A 17,648-nucleotide genomic window follows, 5' to 3' on the forward strand; every position below is an offset into this window, starting at 1 on the left:
CATCTAAAGTTCACAGACATTGCAAAAAGGATTAAAGCGCAGAATCCCCTTAAGTGACAAACTGGGACCTTTCACACGGGACGGAGTAGGCCGCATGACGTATCGCAAACCGCGTAAAATCCAAATTTTGACGCGGAATTGAAAATGGCTTAAAACCTGCCTGCAATTCCGCATCAAAATCCACAATCAGACTTTGGCGTGGTATTCCGCAGCTGTGGATTTCGCTGCGTCCTGCGGCGTAATTCTGTCCCTATTAGGGAATTGCATATTCAGCACTTCTCTTATGTTTCACTATTATTGAGATCGCTCCCTTCATGGGAGGAGCAGTGTGATAAGGGACTGATGCAGGGGTGCGACCCGCCGTCTGCCTCTAAATCTATCTTTGGCACAATAGACAGTCTGTTGGAAAACAATCTTTGCCTTTTAGTGGGCCGCAGTGACGTCTCGGCAGGGGGCTCCCTTCCCTGGGATTGCTTTGCTCCCACTCGTAGATCTGATTCTAATAACAGAAGTGTGTTGGAGAATTGCTGAATGTGCAGTTCCCTAATATTTACTGTAACGGGTCTTTAACCCTTCGCAGTATCCGTGTATTTCACATACCAGTATGCTGGGGCTGGATCCCATTGCAGACTCTGTAATAGGGCTCCCAACCTACTATGTATAATGCTAGTGTTTCCCTATGTGGCAGAGGGGGAATATGATCCCATATGGTGTTAGGCATGCAGATATAACACAGACAAGTTTTTAACTGTTTTTAGACTTATTCATACAGCGTTATTTTCATCCCTGTACTGTCCATGTTTGCAGCCGACTGCACATAATTAGTACACAGACCCATTCCAGTACTTTTGGAGAGGACTGTGACTTTGCTTATATTCCCAGTCATTGTAAAAAGACTTGTTAAAAGGTCTGACATTGACTTCCAATAGGTGGCGCTGTAGAGGCGTTGTTTCATCTTTGCAATTTGCATATTTCCCAGAGGAGCTTGCATGGCCTTGTAAGTCTCCTCACACCTTCTAGGTGCTCTCCCCAAGGAGAAACCATAACCTTTCTGACCTAGGGCTATCCAGACATGCATTTTTTTACATGGACTGATGGGTCTTGTGAAAATAAATTGCAGCATGTCCTATTAAGTCCCAGTTTCTCGGATGACAGTCAATGGGTGTGTAAAAAAAAAAAATCCACGTGGCTCTGCGATATCCGTGTGCACTCATGGTTCGCTGTGTGCGGCTCTTATCTCTGCACCCCCTACCGCAATACCTGCAGGCTGACATGCAATATTACTGCAGTGAACGGTCAATTGACATTTATTTGGGTTCCTTTAACAGTAGCTTAAAGGGGTTTTCTGAGCCACTTGTATTGATGACCTGCCCTCAGGATGTGTCATCAATAGTTAATTGGCAGGAGTCCACCACTGAGGACCCCAAATGATCAGCTGTTGGTGCGCCCACTGTCACCGGCAAAGCACAGGGTGGCCGGCGCTGGTAACTGCAGGCACAGCTCCTGTTAAAATCAATGAGTTGCACCTGCATTTACCAGCATCAGCCACTACAGAGGGGTCAGAGCGACTTGCTTCCACTCCGTACCTGGTGCTTCACCGGTGACAGCAGGAGCCCTAACAGCTCATCAGTCAGGGTCTCGAGCAGCAGGCTTAAGCCGATCGACGTACTGATCTCCTATACTAAGGATTGCTCACCAATACAATTAGCCTGGAAAACCCCCTTGTCTCTCCCAGAGGTAAGATCCTGCCTAAATTGCCCTTCTACGGTGCAGTATTTGCAGAACTATGCGCTCTCTTCCTGTCACACGCTTTCCCTCTGACTCTCAATCACTTTCCACCTTCAAATTAAACAATTTGTGAAAGGGAAGGTGCCGCGTCTCTGCTGCTGGTGTTTGTACACGCCTGTTTGCACATTCTTGTGTCACTCGCTGGGATTAGACTTGTGCACGGCGTTGGCTTGTTGTTCTCTCTGTAGCGGAGCCTTTAGTGGCAAAAAAAACTATAAAAATAACTTATGGAGGATACGAGGATTGTAAAATGCTACATCCATCACAGTATTAGGGCCACCTCCACTCCCCCATATACCGAGGTATAATAAGAAGAGAATATATACAGCATGGCCTTAGCTTGTATATTATAACACCATGGCTGCATGCACACGCATGGGTCGGATTCGGCATGCGGGAGCCTGCAGCGTAATCTGACCTTGCACCTGTATAGAATCCCCGCGTACCTGTATTTTCTTCTTCTTTCCTGTACTGTGGATGGTCCGCACGGCTTGCAGTCGAACATGTGCAGTACAGTTTTTTTTTTTTTTAAAACTCCTGCTTTTCCCACGGATGGGCTGCGGTTCGGACGGTTTACATTGACTTCAATGGAAGCCGTCCGTGCATAATCTGCAGGAAAATGGAGCATGCTGCGATTTTTCATCCGCGAGTGGAAACTGCAATTGGTTTCTGCTCATGTGCATGAAGAATCACTTTTGCATTGCATGCTATGGGCGGTATTTGCTGCGGAATCTGAAGGCGGATTCCGCAATTCAAATCCGACTGTGTGCTTTCACCCTAAGGGTTCGTGCTCACAAGTTGTTGGGAGTCATAATATGTCACTCATAGACTTCTTTGGAGGCTACAGTTTAATATACAATGCATTTGGAAAGTCTATGTTTCACTTTTTTACATTTTGTTATGCTATGGCCTTGTGCAATTTCAAAAACATTCAAGTTTTCCCCCATAAGGCAGGGTTCACACAGGGCGTATTCCCATCGGAAATCTCGCGGTTTGGCTGCAGCAAAAACCGTGAGATTTCCGCTGGGAGAACCGTGGCGGCTTTGAAGCGGCCCAGCCACATGCTTTTCTGTTGCAGCCGGCGCTCCCATAGAGGAGAGCACGGCCGCGACGTAAATAAACAAAAAAACGAAAGTAAACAGACATGCTCAATCCCTGGAAACCGCAGTTTCAGCGGGATTTACCGCTGCGGATTAGCCGTCCCGTGTGGACGAGGTTTCTGAGAAACCTCGTCCACATGGCTGGCTAATCCCGAGATTAGCGGCCGCGGGCGGTTTTGCCGCGGGCGGATCTGCTGCGGCAGAACCGTGGCAAATCCGCCCTGTGTGAATGCAGCCTAATTCTGCACTCAATACCCCATAATGACGAAGTAAAAACAGAATGTAAGAAATGTTTGTAAGTTTTTCAAAAACAAAAATGGCCAATATACACTACAATCTGAGGAGTTAAAACAGCATGGGGCCCGCTGCATATACGCCATGCCGTTGCCCCTTCCCTCCCCCTTGCCGGCTCACCTCCACTCTCCTCCCCTCTGGCTGATTACAATGGGAGGAAGAGGGATGGGGCGTAGCTAAGTGCCGCCCCGTCCCACCTGCTCCCATTGCTGGGAGGGGGCGGGTGCTTAGCTGCTAAACTCCCTCCCATCTCCCTTCTCCGGCCACTGTCATTGGCTCCCATAGGAGCCCATGCAGCAGCCAACAAGTTCCAGGACTATCTTTTGGGCCTGATGTAAAAACTGCTTTTGCAGGAATACGGCCATGTGATCTGATGCATTGGAATCCAGTGCATCAGATCACAGCATATATCGGCCAACCGTGTGAAAGAGGCCTTAAGATGTTTCTACACCCTAATTGAAGTCACCTGCGGTAAAGTCATTTGATTAGACATATTTTTAAAAGACGCACCCCTGTCTATATAAGGTCTCACAGCTCACAATGCAGATCAGAGCCAAAACCGAACCATGAGTGCGAAAGAACTGCCTGTAGAGCTCAGAGACAGGATTGTGTGGAGGCGCAGATCTGGAGAAGGCTACACAAAATTCCTGCTTTAGTTTTTGGTCCCCATTTTTACACAGAGGTAAGGTGCAGTCAGTGATTACCATGGAGGATCGAAAGGGATTGAATGTAGTCCTATCCCATTGATTGTCTTCATTATCCCTGAGGTCAGCAATTAAGGACCAAATTGCAGAACATACATTAATAACCATAGTCCCATCCTGCTCCAATTTCAGTTTTTTTGTTTTCATGCAGACTCGGAGAGCCCCTCTAACGAGCTTGGAAGAGTAGAGTACTTGCATCTGCACAATGGCGGTTCTAGTAGTGGATTATTATAGTGGCTGCTGTATGATATGGAGTTAACATTTGTATCTTGTTGGTAAACGATCTGACAGTAAAATTGAAGCCGTCACATCCCGTGGCCTTAATTTATTTCTACAGTGAAAACTAAGTGAAATCAGCACATCACGTAACGGTGTGTCAGGAACCGCTGATGTCTAGTGACAGCAGATTAAATGCATTACAAGAGTTTATGGCTAATAATGGAAAACAAACTAAATCCCAGACGAGCACTGGAGATTGTACGTCAGTCAGAGGGTGGCTGGAAATTATACAGATTAGATCTCATTTTGTTAGAATCGCAAATGTTCTCCTGATTAATTCTAATTATGGTTCCAATTAATACACTATCCTATCAAACGTAATTGGACACCTGAGCAGGAATCAAAAGCAGTATTTATTTCCATGTGTTAATACTTAGTGGGGCTACTTTGGGCCTAATGACATCGGTTACAATCTGTGATATACTTTCTACTAACATCTGATACACTTCAGCTGGTATTTCCCTCCATTCCTCCTGCAAATCTCTGACGAGTTATCTAAAAGAAAATGGACGCTGTTCATATTTCCTGACCCAACATTCCAGTTCATCTCAAAGATGTTCAGTAGGTTCAGATCGGGTCTCAGCCGGTTCAATTGTGGAACATCCATATCCTCAAACCAACATAAAACAGCGTTAGCTGTGTGACGAGGTGCGTTGTCTTGTTGGAAGTATGGCCGATCATTTCCAGAGTATTGTCACATTGTCGGCAGCACATTATTGTCTAGAATGTCAGGGTCACCTCCGTGTTCATGGTTCTTGTCACTACAACCAACGGATGGAGACCATGCCATGTAACACATCCCCAACCATAACAGAACCTGCGCCGTACTTAACTGTTGCCCCAACACACTCAGGCAGAAGACGTTCCCCAGGATCCTCCACACCCAGGTACATTCATCACTCCTTAGAATGTTCTTCCATTCCTCAACTGTCCAATGACAACGCTCCTTGCACCATTGTAGATGGGCCGATGCTTTGCACTTTCTGATGGACGACTTGTGTGACAATTGCATAACACGTATACCCAATAGCATGCAATTCCCGTCACATACTATGCCTAACACCTCCAAGGGTCTGCATCTTATGTAGCATGGCTTAGGACACGTGACATGCTAATAAGACACAATCTACTCTATTGATAGGGGTGTCCAAATACTTTTGGTAGGATAGAGTACATTGAGCATTGGAATCTGGATCACGCCCTGCACAAATGTTTCTTTGCCCCATCGTCGGAATGTGTAAAATGGGCAACAATCATCTGATGAATGAGTGAATGCTTGTTCATTGGCTGGTTTCTACTTTTTATCAGGCATAAAAGTGCTTGCTGTTCAGTTGTACATCTCCCTACGTGATGATCATGTGTCCCCATACCAACGAATCACAGTCCGTGTAAAGGAAATGTAAGCAAGCGCCAATAGTCATGATTTTTGTAGTCCAGTGCTTGTTACATCAGGCTGAGAATTTAGCCGTGTAAGAGGACCACCATTGGAAGGTAGGTGTCTGCACTCATGCATAGTACTTTAGAGAAATTTTACTGTAGAACTAGAAAAGCTGGATGGCAACAACGTTGGTGACTTCAGACCAACGGGCAGAAATGGTAACATAGTGTGTAAGGCTGAAAAAAAAGACACGTGTCCATCCAGTTCAGCCTATTACCCCCTAAATGTTGATCCAGAGGTAGACAAAAAAGCCCAATGAGGTATAAGCCAATTTTCCTCAATTTAGGGGGAAACATTTTTTCCTGACTTCAATCTGTCAATCAGAATATTCCCCGGGTCAACGACCCTTCGGAAGTAATCTGAGTATATATCCTGTAATATTGTTACACTCAAGAAAGGTGTCCATGCCCCTCTTATACTCTTTTAGGGAATTCACCATCACCACGTCCTCAGGGAGTTCCATAGTCTCACTACTCTTACAGTAAAGAACCCCCTTCTTTCCTCTAGATGTAGAGTACACCTCCTTGTTACAGAACAGTCCTGGGTATAAACAGATCATGGGAGAGATCTCCGAATTGTCCCCCGATATATTTATATTCTCAAAGTGTAGATCCGCGCCACCATACAGGGATCCGAAATAGAGAAATAAGGGTATTTTTACTCACCTGGTGCAAAGCGGGATCCCCACCTCAGGGAGAAAAAACCCGCTTGCACCGATGATCCCCGGTCACCTGTAGAACTATAGATGTTCTTCTTAATGCAAGGTCCCCAAAAATCCTCATAAGAGGAGATGCAGCAGTAGAAAAAACCCCAGTGGGTGTTGTACCACACAAATGGGTGTCATGCTTGAAAAAGGCACTGATATAGTGCCGAAACGCGTTGCAAGAATTTTTATTAGTCATATGTTTTTTATGTACTTATTGTACAATTAAATATATTTTCCTCATTGTGGAGACTTTTTAGTTTCCCTTTTGGTTTGCAAAAAACCCCGATTAAGAGCGCAGGAGGATTTTTTTACTGAGTTATATCCGATATATTTATACATAGTTATTAGGTTGCCCATCAGCCGTCTGGGTATTCTCGTCCGCCTAGTTATTACTTTAGTTGCCTACCTTTGTACCCGCTCAAGCTCTGACATGTCCTTCTTAAGTACCGGTGCCCAAAACTGTATACAACATTCCATGTGTGGTCTGACCAGTGACTTGTAGAGCGGAAGAACAATGTTCTCATCATGCGTCCCTAGACCTCTTTTGATGTACCCCCATGATCATATTTGCCTTGGCAGCTTCTGTCTGACACTGGTTGCTCCAGTCATGAGGTTAATGACACATCAACTGCTATGGGGTCTGAGGGGGGCCATCTCCTCAGTTCAGCGGGTAGCCAACTGGGAAATCTCCCAGGTCCTTTTTTTTTTCAAGAGCAACTTATAATGGAGTGGAAAACCCATTGTGCCGCTCTACTGCTAGTTCCAGTAAGTTGTAGAGCATGCATTTACACTGAGCAATTTGCCCAACTATTATTTCCGCCAGTCACAGTTGGCAGCATCCTCGCTTAGCTTCCCTTCCCACAGGCTGCTGCCATCAGCATCCTTCTCATCCTCATTTTTTGTGCAGCATTCCTCTGGCTGCTGCCTCTGCCCATAGGGTGCGCTCACGTGCTTGCCCGCCTCATAAAGAGTCAGTGTGTGCACCCAGCTTTCCCATCTCTGGTCATTTCCTAGTTATATCCAGGGATTCGAAATACTCAGAGGCACTTGTTGAATCAGAGTAGCCATTTCCGGCTGAGTTCCAACAAGTAGTCATGTGGTATTGGTGCCCTCCGGTGTTGGTGACGTCATCGGGGAGGGCCTGGTTGTTGGCTCATTATAATAACCAAGCAAGCCCCTCTTTTTCTATTTCTTCATCAGCCATGATCCTTTTATTCTCGGGGAGATGAGCCGCCACCAGACACTTCATCCCTCTCCCTGTATGCTCGACTGACTGTGTATGAGGGGAGTCAGAAGAGAAGGCTATGGTTCAGCCATAGACAGGAGAGATGTCTTTATTCTAAGTTTTGCTTTGGGACCTATAACTACATGCTTGAAACATTCTGTCACTAGCTTTGGAGGAATTAATGAAGGAGTACTCTGAGACACAGGGGATATAAAGCAGGATCATTGAGGGATTCCTCATGTTCTGCATCATCCCTCATGTGCAATTTTTCTAATAGGGCTTTGTTTCCGAAATCGCAGCTGAAGGCCAAAATTAAGAAGCTATTGCAGTTGTAGCTCTTTCAACATCGAGTTCAATGATCATGGATTAACATTATATTTCGCATTGGAGATGTGGATTCTCTTAGCCGCAATCGGTTTAGTCCTGGCTAGACAGGGGTGCGCAATCTAAGGAATCTTCCTGTTCTTCACCTTTAACCCTCGCAAGCAGGCATGGACTTACCCGATTGGATTCCCAGGTCACAGTTCTCAGAATTGGTAGAGATGTAGATAGAACTAACTACTGGATTAGGGTGCAACCCTCCAAGAAAACTTATTGAAGAACTGGTTGGGTAGAAAGAATTTTTGTTTTGGACGAAATTAAGTTTTGCTGTCTTTTAATTTCGTCCAATAAAAAATTATTTCTAACTAACTCTTCAATACGTTTTTTTTTTGGGGGGGGGGGGTTGATCCCTAATCCAGCAGTTCTATTTACGTCTCTCTACCAGTTTTATGTCTTGTCCATAAGGACACAACTCTAGTTGGCAGCACCTTCACTCGAATCTCTGGTTATAGACCCTCACTGAGACCCCACATGGGACTCCAGTGATAATATCTAGTCTACATACACCACCACGGGGTTGCTCCACCTCCTTTTTTTACTCCAGTCCACAGTCCTCAGAGTAGTCACCTTTGGATGGCAGTAGTGCTGATGAAGCAGTAGCATAGTCAAGAACTGAACCAAGAGTCATCACCAGAAAATGGATGAAACGAAAGTGTGGTCAGGAATGGAGCTAAAGGTGAGAGCAAAGAGTAGAACGGCCGGTACCAAAGAAAGTATTCAGTAACAAGGCCAAGATTAGGGTCAAAACAGGAGTCAGGGCAACACTCCACAGGAAAAGGAGCTAGATGTGGCAACCCAATACTGCCGTGTAGAGAGAGAGGAGACCCATGGCCGGAGCAGAGGAGGCATCTGGTTGTTTCGCAACTGAACATGACCTTCGGCAGAAGCTAGATGTTCCCACAGGGACTTGTTGCAGGAACCGGTTGTAGTCAGATACTCCATTGTGTCTGGCCAAAATGCAGCAAATGAGCTTGCAGCATTAGTCTCCATTTCAGAAATGACGGCCTATGGAGCGGTCAAGGGTTCCATCTGAATGCCGTTTTGTACATGTCAGATGGAACTCATGGACGGGCTCCCAAACGAGGTGTCAATGTACTTGGATACATCATTAAAATGCAGTGGTATTGAGAGGGATGAGTGCAGCGCTCTAACTTCTGGAGATACCAATAAACTGCTACTTTTTAAGGTGCCACAATGCCCCCCATTAAAGAATGTGGCTCTGTTATGGGGCAGGGTAGTAATCGTGTTACAGTGCAATCATGGTCCCCCATTTGGAAGCACCTGTGAGAGCAGGAACGGGGGCTACTTTGTGGGTCACCCAGCCTCTCCCAATGCAGATACAAGTAAGCAATAACTAAATACAATTTTCAACATCCTGATAGAAAAGGACGAGCCAAGAACGTGTATTCCTATATATACCGCTGATTGGTTGTCTTAACGGGAACGCACACGCCAACCCTGCTGCTACATCTCCTAGTAAAGTGGTGCGATCGCAGAATGACATCCAGGCGTACATCGTCATGGGAAAAGCTGATTATTTTTGAAGTCTTCATAGAGATTTCACCTTAAAGCTGACAGTCATGAACTTCTACACACATTTTCCACCGTCTAATACCTGATAATACACTGCGGACAATAGACGTTCTCATGTTAGTACCGCATCACAGTGAGAAGAGACCCCTGATGGGCGATGTACTGTCATAATCATCTTCTTAATTGTATCATTGTGTCTGTGTCATACTGTTTGTGATCTACACAAGCCATAACTGCAGTCCTATGTAAAGCCACCCAGAACACATTGGGGTGGCGCTGATACATCGGTAGGATTTATGTGGTTTCTAGGGTGATTTAATATACAACCTGGATATAAAACCTTCCCAATTCCTATAAGAATTGTCACTGTACATGGAGGAACATATGTACCTGTCAGCCGTGGGAAGAAAACGCTGACTTTTACATATATATTTCTGCCGGATTCTCCGGAGATTATGAACCCGGGAGAATAAATCAGGGAAAGACCGATGACGGGCGTGTGCTGTAAGATATACGGGATGGGGAGAGCGTACAATAAAATGTATATTTCTGCACTTCTCAAAGGCACCTTCCCCAAAGTTCAGCACATCCTGTAATGTAATCCTCTCCTGATATTACATCGGGCACCTCGTCTGCAGCTCATCCTGATGATGGATGTGCAGGAAATAATGGAACGTAGAGGTGGGAGAATTACATAGTGGGGAGACAGTGAGCAGGAAAGCCCCTTTGAATGAGGACACCTCTTGTATAATTTGTGGTCGCTTCCACTAAAGTCAGCAGCGTATCATCTGCTTCACCCCTGTGCTTAGCTAGCATGGGTCTTCTTTATGAATCACATCAATTGGCATTTTAAAATTAAGCCCCATTTACATGCAACGATTATCGCTCAAGGGCTAATCATCACGTGTAAATGCTACCATCATTTGCTTTTCGTCCGAACAATGATTTTTAGTTGAGTTTAAAATCCATTGTTCAGATGGAGAGCTGATAGCAGGGACCTCACATTGTGATTCTCCAGGCTGATAACATTGTATTCAGCTGCAGTCCCATGGCAGAACAAAAGGGCTGTATGCAGATGACAGACCACCTGCTGTTCTCTGCATACAGCTCAGGGAGGCTGGCATACATGCAAATTAAGCTAATAAACTGCTAATGGACATTAGTGCCCATTAGCAGCTCATGCAAAATGATTGCTCAGACTGTCATTCTTCCTATTTTTTGAATGAAAGTTGAATGATGATCTTTGCGTGTTAATGGGGCTTTAGTCTTTGCTTGTTTTTTATCGTTTCCTCTTAATTTCCCCTGTCATTAAGCAGCCTTACGATTTGTACATATCACAATATATTTTTACTGATCTAATCCCGTTTTTAACCTTCTGTTCATTTTCAGATGGATTGCGTTTGAAGGCGCCAATTTCCTTGGAAGACAAATGCTACTGGATCCTCAGCAAATACTAAGCTGGTCACAGTTCAGTGGCTGGAAAGCTATTGGGTCCTTGCGTCCTCTGAAACAGGTAGGCTGAGCTGCGAACGGCGCTCATTGATCATTCAGTGTTGACAGTCCATCAATAAACAAGTCATAAAGATAAAAGGAGAACGGGCAGAGAAGTCTGGACCTTGAGCTACAGGAAACATCTCTGTGATTACCGTAGCGCCGGGCCGTCGTGGTCTGATATGATTTACATGTAACATTGGACCAGGAAAGGACATCTCCCCTCCTGAGCTGTGGTGTCACAAGGTAGTCCACGGCCCGACAGTATATGTATGATAGAGACACATAACATAATACATGCACACAGAGAAACAACACATAAACATACAGATGTAGCAAAGTTTAACCCTTTCCAATCCATTTATTTTTTCTCATCCATTCTCCCTAGCTCCAAATAAATTGGAGCTGGGGAGAATGGATGAAAAAAAATAAATTTTCCCTTCACCCTCCTGAACTGACAGAGTTCAGGAGGGTGCAGGTGCTCACTGCACCGTGAAGGGACCTGCTTACCTTCCGGCGTCTTCCGCATTCTCCCTTCTGCCTCCCGGCTCGGCGATCATGTGACCGCTGGGGTCAGGTGGCACCCAGTGGTCACATGATCGCCGAGCTGTGTAGGCTCCCAGCTCCCGGCTCAGCGTTCATGTGACCGCTGGGGGTCACGTAATACTGGCGGTCACATGATCGCCGGCCGGAATCTGTGCATTACATAGCACTAATTGAGCGCTATGTAATGTGTAAAGGAGAAGGCATAAAGGGTTAAAAACCCTTTCTGCCTTCTCCTCGGGGGTGCTTGATGAGGATCAGTGCAGGAGTGTATCTGCACCTGATGTGTCTGATGATCGGGTGCAGATGCACTCCTGCACTGCAGTGTCGGGCCTGCCCCGACATCGGAGCTGTAGAGGGAAATGATGATGTCGGGGCAGGCCAGACATTGGATTGGAAAGAGTTAACCCAACGCTGATACCTTACTGCAACAAGTTATCGTAACACACAAAAACCATTACAAAGCTACCAAAAACGCAAGAAAAACTTCCGTCTGAGTTTATTTAATGTGTTCTATGAAGTTAAGCTTTGCAGTATATCTACATGCAAACCTACATTAACAACACATGTATTTACATTAAGATACAGACATACTCTGAATGGCCCTTTTATTAGAGAGACAAGTTTTCCGTGGATCAGTTTCAGTGTGAATCCACATTAGATGGGAACATCCAGCGATCTGAGTGATTTCTAACGAGGCCGGGTCATCGGGGCTAGACTAGCCGGGGCTGGGATGTCATTGCCAACCTTGTAGGGTTCTCTCATGTAACAGTGTGGAGAGTATACAGAGAATGGCGTGATCAAGGAAAAACATCCAGTAAAAGGGGATCTGGTGGACAGAAACAACTCATTGCTGAAAGGAGTCATAGGGGGATGTCAGGAATCGTTCTGATGCAGTCAAGAGCAGTTTAATACAACGTTCAGGCTTCAAATAATGCATCGAATACACAACTCATCGTTCCTAAGCACAGATGACTAGAACAGCAAACAACCGGTTCCAGTGGCTTCGTGTCTAAGAGAAACAGGAGACTCCAGCGGGCAAAAGAGAGCAAAACTTGTATCACTAAGCAGTGGAAAAACATCTCCTGGATCTGGATTTCTGTCGCACCGTACTGATGGGAGTCAGAATTTTGGATAAGCAGCATGAATTAATGACACCTTCCTGTCCGCTGGTCAGAACACATCAGCACCGCCATCTAATCTGCAGCAACTACAAGAAGCTTCCTGTCCGCAGGGGCCGATATTCCTGCAGAACAATTTCACCACCTAGTGGGATCTTTACAATGAATTTGTGCGGTTTTGAAAGCCAAAGGAGGTCTAATGCGCTACTACCCTGTTTCCCTGAAAATAAGACATACCCTGAAAATAACACATAGCATGATTTTCCAGAATTTTTGAGGATGCAAAATGATTTTTCAGGCTTTTTGAGGATGCTTGAAATATAAGCCCTACTCCAAAATTAAGCCCTGCTAACAGTTACTTGAAAAAGTCAATTTAAATAGTGTCCAGGCAGCTATACATGTACAAAAGTTAAACCTTTTTGAACAAAAATTAATATAAGACACTGTCTTATTTTCGGGGGAAACACGGTAGATGGGGGTCTCTAATAAAGTGGCCATTCGGTTAATGTAAACAGTAAACACATGCATGAAGTTACACAAGTACATATAAGTACATAGACACGTAAGTTGCAAGAACAAGTACGTGAACCCTTTGGAACTCCCCAGCTTTTGCACTGATTACTATTGCAATGTGGTCTGATTGTATCAAAGTCACAATTATAGACAAACACGGTGTGAGGCCTTAGTCAGACGGGCGTTTTTAGCCGCGATTTGCGCATGCGCATGCGTCCGGCGATTTTATACAACCATTGCTTTGCAATGGTATCGGACACATGAGCGCTTTTTATGCGCTCGTCCGATAAATTATAGAACAAAAAATCACAGATCGCACCTATCTGCGATCTGCGATTCCTGTTCTCTTCTCTATATGCGCTCAATGGGGCCGGCGGCAGCAGCGCCGACCCCATTGAGAACATATAGTAGACAAATCATTCTCCTCTGCCACAGCTGTAACAGCTGTGGCAGAGAAGAACGATGTTTGCCCATTGAATTCAATGGAGCGGCAATACAGCCGCTCCATTGAAAGCAATGGGCTGCCGGCGTGCGCGGGGTGAATTGTCGGGAAGGGCTTAAATATATAAACCCTTCCCTGCAATTCATCCTAAAATGTGTTAAAATAAAAAAAAATTGTATACTCACCTTTCCGCTGCAGCCGGAGTCCAGCCGCGGCCGCTGTCAGTTCTCCTGAACTGCTTCTCGGCACTATTCAGCCGGCGGGGCTTTAAAATCCCCGCCTGCTGAATGGTCTGCCTCTGATTGGTCACAGCCCTGACCAATCAGAGGCAGGTTTCACTCACACACCCATTCATGAATTCATGAATGGGTGAGTGACTGCTGCCTCTCAGCGCTGAGCCAATCAGGGGCAGGTCTGACTCACATCCATTCATGAATTCATGAATGGGTGTGAGTGAGACATGCCTCTGATTGGCTCAGCGCTGAGCCAATCAGGGGGCAGGTCTGACTCACACCCCCTTCACACCCACTGCAGGACGGCCGCACGGAGCTCCGGCTGCCGGCAGAAGGTGAGTATACAATTTTTTTTTATTTTAACACATTTTAGGATGCATTGCAGGGAAGGGCTTATCTATTTAAGCCCTTACCGACAATTCATCCCGGGCTCGCCCGCAGCGCATTGCTTTAAATGGAGTCGGCTCTATTGCCGTCTCCATTGAATGCAATGCGCTGGACAGCTCCGGCCCGTTTCTAATGAAACGCGGCTAGGAGCAGATTTTCGGGCGATTTGCGGGCGACTTGCGCGCACCGGTCACGCGATTTGCGGATGCGCATCCGTCATGCGATCCGCAAATCGCGCGAAAAAACGCCCGTCTGACTAAGGCCTAACTAATAACAAAGACAGGACCTACAACTTTACAGCAGAGGTGGTGAGTTCCCCTTCAATGGAAGTCTTTGTACATCTGTCTGGGATGATTTAGTGATCCTGCACTGAGCAGGGGTCGGACCCGATGACCCTGGAGGTCCCTTCCAACTCTACCAGTCTATAACTTACATCTATGTATCTGCGTATCTGTGGTGATCCTCTTGGAGTGTATTCTTATAGTCGCCTTGTCTTCTTCCCGTAGCCTTCAGTGTACTTCATGGTCAAGAACAGGGACAAGGACAAGTACCTGACCGTCACTGGGAAGCTATGCGATTCAAGAGCAACGTTTGTCAGCGTCTCTCCAAGGAACGGGCAGAGCGCTCAGATCTGGTACTTCTGCAGAGGATTCCTAAAGTCCAAGGTGCGTATTAATAAGCTGAGATGTTTTAAGGTGCTTTTACAAGGAGCGATAATAATTCAGATTCCCGCGTTCCACTGAGAATCTGAACAATTATCATTCAATGGAAACGCATGCAGCGACCGAACGACAAAAAGGAACTCATTCGCTTGTTCGTCGCTCAGCTTCTGCATGCAATGGCCTGTTTCAATGCTGAATACGCCCCAAAACAGTGAATGAATGAACCCACTCAAATGCATGGGCGCTATTCATTCTGTTTTACGCACATAAGCAATACGTGTGTAATGGGCATACTTGCGCACGCAATACGCATAGAATAGAACGCATTTATTTCAGTGGGTTCGTTCACAGTTCCGTATTTTGTGCGCGCATTAAAAAAAACACACAGCGTGCTCTACTTTTCTGCACACCAAAGGTCCCCATAGAACTCAACGTGGGGTGCGCAAATGTACGCGCAATACGCAAAGATATCTGGAAACAGAACACATCTGGAACTAATTTGCTATGTCCAGCGGTGCGTCCTATTTTCATGTAAAACGGGCGCCCCACACATCGCACAGCACATGGATGATGTGTCCGTGCGCTGTATGATGCAAGTTGGGCTGTAGGATCGTGGGCGCAACTTGTTCTCAGCCGTGTGGATACAGCTTAACTTCTCCCAATGTTTGTCTATGGAGATTACACGGCCGTGTGCTGGATTTACGTATCTGTTCGCAACGTGTGTGGATGAAACGGCGGAACACAACAATGGAGAGCAGTTTCCACACAGTTGGCCATATAGTGCAGCGGCATCCATCTGGGCTTCAGACACGATCAGTCCAGCAAAAGTCTGACAGCTTTAATGCAAGACCGGCAGCCGGCGGAGGGCAGCGAGTCTTCTGCGCTTGTAGGACCACCTGTCCCTCATGACTCTTATGGTTTCCATCACATTTTCAGGCCAACGATTTCTGTTTGGACGTCATTGGTGGCAAAAATATCCCAGGGTCCAAGGTGTCGTTGTGGCCGGAACACGGGAAGACGCGGCAGAAGTGGAAGATCAACAGGGACGGGACAATCGCTTCACACATAAGTGATGATCTGGTTCTGGATCTCAGAGGTGAGAAATAACAATTCTCTTAGGCGTCCGTTATGGTGGATTCACGCGCAGCGATTTTCGGAAAACCGTTGCATTGGTGACATTCTTAACGGCGATTTTTCAAAAATGTGTCTTGTGGACAGATGTCTGCAGTAGAATAATAAGCCAGTTGAGCAAGTCTACATTGAAGCTGAGGGACGGTAGACTTCGGGGAGGTTTAGGTGAGGTATACACTAGCCGTAAGTGCGGTTAGTGCCAGAGAGAGTCGTCCACAAGTCGCATCGACACCCATCCGTGCGCTATACAACACACCCGTACACAGCACAGGCATTGGCATGTCATGTTTCTAGTCCCTGGACACAAGTGGGACATGCCATGTGTTTTTCACGGATCAGTGTGACAAAACATCCATGTGTATAACCTCATAGGTTGCAATGGAAATACGCAGACCACATGCGGCGCCAAAATTTATTCACGTGCTAACGAATAACGCAGCTATTGAACCTAATAGCTTTTCTGCCTGTCTGTGGTCACATGTGTGATTCTGCCGCAGATTTCCGCTGCGGGGAAAATAATCGCAGCGTGTTCTATTTAACTGCATTTTTCCGCAGCGGAGGTCTCCATTATTATAGTAATAATGGAGACCATGGAAAAATGCACGTTTTTCCGCGATCACCAGCGGGGACTTTTTGTTTTCCATCGCAGTACTCCGTAAATCCGCGGGCGTATCCTGCTCTGTCCGTGTGCATGAGCCCTTAAGTGGTGTTTTTTTCATGGACACATATTTGACATTTTTCCCCCCAAATGTATTGAATTTTCTTCATTTCTGATTCGTTGTTTAGGACCATGGCATATTTTTCTGGCATTTACAGTCTATGGGAAAAAATGCCTAAAAAGCACCCAATTGTGGGGGATAACAATGCAATATAACGAGTAGTGAATAGAAAAGGGGATTATTTGCCATCAAAGAATTGATTTTTTTTTAAGCAAATTACGTCAGAAAACTGTCAAACATGCAGCGCCACATTCACTATTTGTTGTAGATACCTTTAGGCACTTTTTTCACTGCGTCCAACAAAGGGCGTTTCTTCATAGAAAAAGGGATGACACTGGGCGCCAAAATTCGGGCCAAGAGGCACAATTTTTATTGTAAACTAAGCCAAAAATTAGACTATTCAGACAGATTTAACATTTAGCAGAGCTAGTGTTCACGGACTATGGCAACGACTGAAGTCACATGTCACTGGACCGCTGCTCTACAACTACGCCTGGCAGGTGGCTATGAAAGCGTGGTTCATGTTCTTCAGATGGTTGCCGTGCAGAGCCTGGTGGCATCAGGAAATCTGGTGCATTTCAAGACTGTCTAATCTGCAAGGCATTTGGGTATAACCTTTTTTTTTTCTTTTTCAACTGGCGTTTGTCTTGTTGGCTTCTCCACAGAACTTGAGAAACACCCAAAAAAAACCGCATGTTTTAAAATGTTCCAAAAAAACAAAACAAAAACACTTGTAAAAATGTTTAACCCTACACGATGTACAATTACGTCATGGAGGTTTGGGGTTTGATCCCGCTCCATAAAGCGGGTGCCGACTGTTTCCTACAGCTGACACCCGCCCACAATAGCTGCGATCAGCACTCCCACTGATCGGAGGTGTTAACCCTCTTTTAATAATCGCAAGGTGGGGTTCGGTTGCCATGGCAGCCGAGGGCCTTCTGCAAGCCACCTGGGCTGC

The 17,648-nt window shown here is 45.8% G+C and overlaps 1 protein-coding gene across 2 annotated transcripts in view; it reads left to right on the forward strand.

Annotated features, from left to right (window-relative positions):
- The window catches only part of CRYBG3 (crystallin beta-gamma domain containing 3), a 158,496-nt gene that overhangs the window by 138,218 nt on the left and 2,630 nt on the right, over window positions 1-17,648 (forward strand). For both annotated transcript variants that reach the window (XM_066599157.1, XM_066599158.1), the window contains 3 exons: window positions 10,838-10,961; window positions 14,685-14,843; window positions 15,777-15,936. In XM_066599157.1, the coding sequence (XP_066455254.1) occupies window positions 10,838-10,961; window positions 14,685-14,843; window positions 15,777-15,936 (443 nt within the window). The remainder of the gene's footprint in view (window positions 1-10,837; window positions 10,962-14,684; window positions 14,844-15,776; window positions 15,937-17,648) is intronic.

This window comes from Eleutherodactylus coqui, chromosome 4 (assembly GCF_035609145.1).
Source record: "Eleutherodactylus coqui strain aEleCoq1 chromosome 4, aEleCoq1.hap1, whole genome shotgun sequence".
In the NCBI taxonomy this organism is placed as follows: domain Eukaryota; kingdom Metazoa; phylum Chordata; class Amphibia; order Anura; family Eleutherodactylidae; genus Eleutherodactylus; species Eleutherodactylus coqui.